Source organism: Arvicola amphibius, chromosome 6 (genome assembly GCF_903992535.2).
Source record: "Arvicola amphibius chromosome 6, mArvAmp1.2, whole genome shotgun sequence".
In the NCBI taxonomy this organism is placed as follows: Eukaryota; Metazoa; Chordata; class Mammalia; order Rodentia; family Cricetidae; genus Arvicola; species Arvicola amphibius.
Window position 1 is genome coordinate 20,693,635 of NC_052052.2, and position 6,636 is coordinate 20,700,270.

The 6,636-nt window shown below is 60.7% G+C and overlaps 2 protein-coding genes across 10 annotated transcripts in view; one reads left to right on the forward strand and one right to left on the reverse strand.

Moving 5' to 3' along the window:
* Epb41 (erythrocyte membrane protein band 4.1) overlaps positions 1-964 on the forward strand; it is a 152,563-nt gene extending 151,599 nt beyond the window's left edge. For all 9 annotated transcript variants that reach the window (XM_038333436.1, XM_038333430.1, XM_038333432.1 and 6 more), the window contains one exon: positions 456-964. The gene's annotated coding sequence lies outside the window, so the exon portion shown is untranslated. The remainder of the gene's footprint in view (positions 1-455) is intronic.
* A 932-nt stretch (positions 965-1,896) lies between these two features.
* Tmem200b (transmembrane protein 200B) lies at positions 1,897-5,545 on the reverse strand. The gene is made up of 2 exons (XM_038333441.2): positions 4,948-5,545; positions 1,897-4,496 (listed from the first exon to the last, which is right to left on the reverse strand). The coding sequence occupies exon 2, from the start codon at positions 4,474-4,476 to the stop codon at positions 3,628-3,630; it is 849 nt and encodes a 282-aa protein (XP_038189369.1). The 5' UTR covers positions 4,477-4,496; positions 4,948-5,545; the 3' UTR covers positions 1,897-3,627.
* Positions 5,546-6,636: the final 1,091 nt, after the last annotated feature.

The following is a 6,636-nucleotide window of genomic DNA, read 5'->3' on the forward strand; positions in this document are numbered from 1 at the left end:
CCCCTGACCCCAAGACAGGTCCACACTGGAACTCAAGAAAGTAAAGGCAGAAGCTGCAGTTAACTATGTGGCTCCAACCAGAGCAGCTAGGTCATAGGTGTCCTGCCTTAGTGTGCCAGCATCACTGGGTAGGAGGAGATACCTCAAACTTGGGTCTGAACTGTCACCCACCTCTGGAGTCCCCTGCACTCGCTGTTATTGGCTCTTGGCAACTCTGGGATCTGTGGGCCAGAACCAGGGAGGGCTGGAGAACAGAGCTGAGAACGGGGCCCGACTTCTGGACGAAAGCACTGGGGGTTGGGACATATGCACGAATCCAGACAGGTGAATGCCTAAAACGGACTCTGGGTAGGACAGCCATGCTGCTCACCATGTCACGGCCAGGAGAACATGGTGCTGGTGCTGGAAGCTTGCTCCTTTGTGGGGGTTCAAACTCGTGCTTTTCTTCCCTCTAGGGACTGTCCTGTCCCGGTCCCCACCCCTCCCCATCCAAGAGAAGCCAGCATATCATAAAGAAGCCAGCCTGCAACAGTCAGACTTTGAAGACTGTTCCACACCACAGAAAACCAACTTGATTTTCTACTGGAATTTATACCGAGACTCTTCTAGATGCCACAGCTGTTTTCTATATTGTGATACAGAAATTGTCAGCTTTTCAGTCTATGAACTGTTTTTAAGACATTTTGGGTTTTTTATGGGGTGGTTGGTGACCCTTCAGGCTCTCCTCACTCATTTCCAACTCAGACCCTGACAGGATCCGCAGACTTCCTGAGAATCCTCCAGAGATCCTGTCAGCCGTGAGGCCAGAGCCAGCTCAAGGGACCTCCTGCTCCTTCTGCAGCTTCCTATCCTGGATGACACAGAAACTTCATGCACCAGTGAATGTCAGGCAGGGCAAACAACCTGGTCACAGACCCCAGAAACATGATGCCCCTTTGCAGGGTGTTTGGTGAGGCAGAGACATCAGTTGCTTCAGGTAGAACTAATACTGTGGACATTTGAATGCATCTGTGGCCTTCACCTCCCCAGCTGTCCTGTCCCTCGTCAGAAACAGCAGCTTCGCCAAGTGTTCCCCAGCTCCCATCTCAGGAGACCAGAACTTACGGAAAAATTAGGCACTCTTAGCCAAAAGTGCCAGTGAAACATTTTTAGTTGTAGTTTGGGAAGGAAAAGTTAATGAGGTATTAAAATCAGGTCTTGCTGTTCAGGAGCGCGCTTCACCCAGGGGAGTGGCGCCTTTTACCTTGGTTGGACCCCACGAAGAGTGCGTCCAGCCTCAGCCGGGGCCTCCTCCTCCACGGTAAGGGATGTGGCTCAGGGAAGAGGGTGCGCTCTGTGCCTGAGGGTGCCCTCCAGGAGCAAGGTTATTGCTTACCTCCTGGTGGTCATCCCTGACTGGGGTGGGTGTGAGCAACTCTGCTCATCCCCCCAAAGTTTGAGATGTCTGTCAGGTTTATTTTGGACTTTATTTTATTGTGGATTTTGGATTTAGTTTCCTTTTTCTTTTTTAATAATTGGTTTTGAAAAGGGAGCCTGATGTCCCCAGTTGGTGGTGAGAATTTGTGGCCTTTTTTTTTCTTTTCTCCAAACAGGGCCTCTGTAATCCTCCAGCTTACTTCCTACAAACAGATCTGCTTCTTAGACTCCTAATTCTAGGCTAGGAATGAACTTCATGAGGGTTGATAGCAGGTTTCTGGCAGCAGTGGCTGAAAGACAGTGAGCCAGTGTAAAGAAGGGAGCCACGGCAGTCCCTGGCCTCCTGACTGAGTGCTCTTTACACAGACTCAGCGACTTTGAACTGGTTTTGAGTGTGCATTTTTCTTTTAGCTCCTGTGAGACTGTTAGCAACAGCAGCTTGCTCTCAGGAGGGAAAGCCTTGGGTTCTGCTCCCAGACACAAACCTGCAGAGTGTGGTACGGGGCCTGGTGGGACTGAGCCAGAGGAGGCTGTGCTGGGAGTGGGGTTAGCATGGACTCCAGGTCTGAGACCCAGGAGGAGGAAGAGAGGGACCGCCTGCCCATTGAGCGCTGTGCTCTGGACTATCCTCATCAGGACCTCAAACCTGGGTACCTGACCTCTGCTCCTCTCTGCTGCCTTTGTCTGGAAATTGGACCAGAATTCTGACATCCCTCCAGGCCTCCTCTCCCTCCTTTGCTGCTCTGGCAACAGATCTTGGGATATAGTAATTGTTTGGATTTTTTTTTCTTTCTGTAGTTGGTGTGAAGAACAGACTCTGTCCAGGTAGAAGTAGTGAGGGGGAGGGGAGTCCCATCTCCAGGGTCAGGGACTTGGCAGGAATTTTCCCAAAGTGACTCAGGCAAGCACAGTAACAAACCCAACTGCAGTTTTATTTTTACTCCAGAAGTAGATTTCCTTCAAACCACATGAGATCTCTGCCACCCACCCACAAAGCGAGCCCTATATTCCTAAGCTGAGGGCCCAAGGAGGCTAACTCCAGGGACCCTCCCCCAGGCCAGCAGTGTATTCTGGGGGATGCTGAGCAGATGGGGCTGGCAGGCCGCAGAGTTATGGCCTAGCCGGCACCTCCAATGCTGATGGGAAATATAAGCCCCAGGCTGTTTTTATAAATCTCTCTCAGATTATTATTATTTTGATGACAAAAATGAAGGAGCTTTGTAAATTTTTCTAAAAATTATGAATCATATCAAGTAGTTGTTTACATTTGACGGAATAGGAACGATGGCGGTAGAGCCAACTGGAAAACCCTAGGTGCCGTTTGCACCTTTCATAGCGACAGATGTGGCTGAGTGTTTTAGCGAAGTGTTTGGTCTTGCTTCTTGTATGGCATTTTTCAATAAACATGACAAAAAAAACTTCTGTGAGGATTGATCCACTTTAAAATTTCTAACAAAAGCATGGAAAAAAATTAAAACTGGGAAGGGGAGCCACTGTGTGTGCACTAAGCTGCCCACATTGGCCCGAGTGCAGCTCCGGGCTGTGGAAGTAACTGCTGAGAACTGGCGGGTGCCTTCTGCCAACTGGGGGAGACTTTGCGGCAAGAGCCAGACGAAAGTGAGACCGACCTGTCTCTGTGGGGAGCTGTCTGACCCCAGGAGCAGGGCACTGGCAGTAGTGAGCCCTGCCGGGATAGCCCACGTGGCTGGAGGAAGAATGGGCCTGAAGTGGCAGTAAGAGATGCAGTCACGGCCCCAGAAAGCTGCAGAGAGTCTCTGTTCCACTTGATCGCCCACCTTCTACCTGGAGGTCCCACCTCCATCACCACTGCCACCTTGGAGGGAGCCTGTCCCAGCCTGAGACATCCCAACCTACCACTGTTGCCTTAGCCAAGGTACCCGCGCATCTCTGGATGCTCCTGGCCTAGCCTGCAGCCCCTCAGGTACCTGTCCAGGGGCTAAGGCCACATGGGCTGAAGAAATTCCTGAGGCTGAATCATGCTGGTGTCCACATTAACACACGCCCCTGAGGCTGGCCGGTGCAGCTGGCACTGCTCTCGACACATGCAGGTCAGGAGGCTGAGCGGCTGCTGTCACCGCAGCATCCATCCTAGCCTCAGAGGTGACTGAAGCAGCTAGTGGACACTGGACTTCTGGTGTCCTGGTCCCATGGTCCACGCTGGTAGCCTCACAGCAGGTTATCCCTTGCACCTCAGACCCGGGCCCCCAAGTCTCCACCCAATTTGGCATAGCCCCCCAGACTGAGTCTGTCCAGCCGTGGCCAACTTCGGTGGGCACAGTCCCGAGTGGCTGGGGTTCCCAGGAGAAGCTCCCCCAGGCCCAGGTCAAGAGACTTGGAGTGCTCAATGCAGGAACCAGAGGGCTGCACCGTGATGATCACGTGGCCAGTCTGAGTCCGAGGACCCCAGGGTGGTGGCAGCCCAGGGCCCTTCAACGGGTAGCCGTGGAGCAGCGCGGGCAACCCAGAACGAGGATTGGCAGGCTCGGACCGAAGGCTGCGCACCGAAGGGACGGGCGAGGGACCCCTCCTCGGGGCCAGGTCCCAAGTCTCGGGCTCCGCGACGGTGCCCGGGGACCCAGGCGCCGGACTGGGCAGCAGCGCGTCCCAGCCAGAGCCGTCGGGCGGCCGCAGCGCCTGCGCCCTCAGCACGCCCCGGCGGAGCCGCCGCGTTTCCAGGTCCCGGTTCTCGTAGAGCAGCGTGTTGGCACAGATGAACACGAACAGGCCGACGCCCATGATCACCGGCCCCAGCAGCCGCAGGCGTTCGTGGGGCCCGTGCGCGCGGCCGGTCCTCGGGGCGTGGGAGGCGCGGCCAGGCCAGTAGCCCGCCACGGCGATGCCCATGCCCACCAGCACCACGAGCGCGCCCAGCGCCGCGAACGCCCCCGACGGCGAGCGCAGCCGCAGCCGTGCCCGCACCCGCAGCGGCTCTGGCGGCGAGCGCGGTCTCCGGCGCCGGCCCAGGCGGCGGCCCAGGCGCGAGACGCGGCCCTCGGGGCTCCTGCGCGCGCCGCCGTCTCCGGGGCTCCCGGCCGTCATCGCGCGCTCGTCCGGGCGCTCTGCGGGGACAAGCAGAGAGGCAGACGGTGACCCGACGGGCCAGGCTCCGGGGGAGGGACGCGCGGGGCCGCCTCGGTCGGCCGCTTGGAGATCCCTGGCGGCCACCCCCGGATTTTCCCGCGGCCGCAAGGCAGGGAGCCGCCCCCGCTCGGGTTTTCCGCAGCGGAGCTGGGAGCCAGCGTTGGCCGAGCCCGCGGGCGGAGCGCAGGGAGGGGGCTGCGGGGCTCGGGTGCAGCCGGGGCTGCGGGGCTCCTGCAGCCTGCGCGCGCTCCGCCCGCCCCGGCACCCCCCTCCTCCCGAAACCGCGGCCCGGGTAAGTACCTCCCGGGCTCGACCCCACCCCCGCACGTGGCCGCCCCGAAGTAACCGGGGGAGGGGGCGCTCGGACCGCCCCGGGGCTGCGGGTCGCGCGCCCGCGCCCCACCTCCCCCAGTGCTGCGCTGTACATACCGCAGCGAGGGCCGCCGGGGGTGTCTCTGACTCCGGCTTCTGCTTGCTCGCCCACTCCTTGCAGACTTCCTCAGCCAGCACTGGAGCTGCAGCAGGAGAGACTTGAGCTAGACTCTGGGAAGACCGCTCTGGCCGAGACCAGCCAGTCAGAGCAGAGGAGGCAGCGGCGGACTTTGTCCAGGATTCTTTTCCACTCCTCCAGAAGAGGCCTCCCCCTTCCCCCACGGCCGGGCTAGGACCGGGGCTGGAGGCAGGGGACTGCCAGTGCGGGACGCAGCTCCTCGCGGGACAGACTGTCCTCCCGGATCCCTCGTCGGCCCAGGCAAGGCTGTTCCCAGATTGCGGTGTTTCCGATTCGGGCTCCCGGGGATGAATCATCCCCCTTTCCCGCCGCCTGGCCTCTTTTCCAGCCTCCTCCGCCCGAGGCCTCCGTGGGCCGTGTCCGGGCCGGAGCAGCACCGCCCAGGGGTCGGGGCCGCACGCTGGAGCCGCTCCAGGAGGCCGCTCGCAGTGGCCCGGGCACCGGGAGGCCTCGGGGCAGCGGGGATGGGACGTCCACCCGCTCTCGGCCGGAGACGACTCCGGGGTCCCGAAGAGAAGCGGCCTAGCACGGGCCTAGCCCGGATCGACCCCCGCCCAGGGCCCCGCAGGTCCGGCCCCGACCCCCGCGACCCCCTGGCCGGCTCCAGAAAGGCCACGGGATGGCTGAGCCCCGCCCCGGACCCCGCGACCCGCCTCCGCCTCCGCCCGCGCCCTCGACGGAACGGCGCCCGCCTGGCCCGGCCCCGCCGACGGACCCGTTCGCGCCGCTGGGCGCGCGGCCAGTTTCCATGATGCCGACTCGGCCCGGGAGCCCCCGCCTGGGATTGATTAGTCCGTGGCCCGCGCTAATGAGAGCCGGCTGCGCGCAGCCCGCGCCCCTCTGCCCCCGGAGACCGGCCATCCCCCGGCCGCAGAGCCTCCCAAGGCGATCTGGAGACCTCCCGCTCCTGTGCTCTCGCGCGGGCGCTCGCCCCGGAGGCATCTCTTTGCTGACCCCAGCTCCATACTCACTCGCTGGGCCTCTGTGGGACTCCCCTGCCTCCCTGGTCCTTCTGTCTTCCCGGGTGTTCCCCGACCTGGGCCACAAGCCCAGCTTCACTCTCAGCGGTCTGGGCGTTCTGGGGTCCCTGAACCCGAATCTCCACCAGCGAGGGCCTCCCTAACCAGAGCACATTTCTGTCGGGCTCCCAGCTCTCCCCTGCCCTGCAGTCCTAGTCTAGTTCTGCCCTTTCCCCAGCCCCCGTCTTCATCCAGAATCATCCTGGTTCTCTTCCCCTCCCCCGTAGCCACTGTCCTCCCTAGGCCACTTGATCTCTTAGAGTCCCAGTGGTCTGGCACCGCCTGCCCCTGCTAGGGGCGGTTTGCACGGAGCATCCTACGAATCCGACTTAGCTTAAAACCCAGCTCCCTGGTGCTGTCCAAACGGTTTCTGAGCCCGTCTTGTTTGAGCATGCCCCGACTCTCACCTGGCTGGTGTGGCTGAATCTCTCTAGGTCCCCAGCCCCTCTGAGCTCTGGCCTCAGGCCTCAGCCAGTTCCTGGCTCTTCTGTCGGAAACACCGATTCCCCTCTCCACCTCACGCTCCTGCAGAGCTCTGGGCCCTTGCTCCAGCCCCTGGCCAGGCCTTCCCTCCTTGGCGCTCTCTCG

Excerpts from the sequence above, each read along its gene's own strand:
- Tmem200b (XM_038333441.2), bottom strand. The coding sequence starts at position 4,476 with ATGACGGCCGGGAGCCCCGGAGACGGCGGCGCGCGCAGGAGCCCCGAG.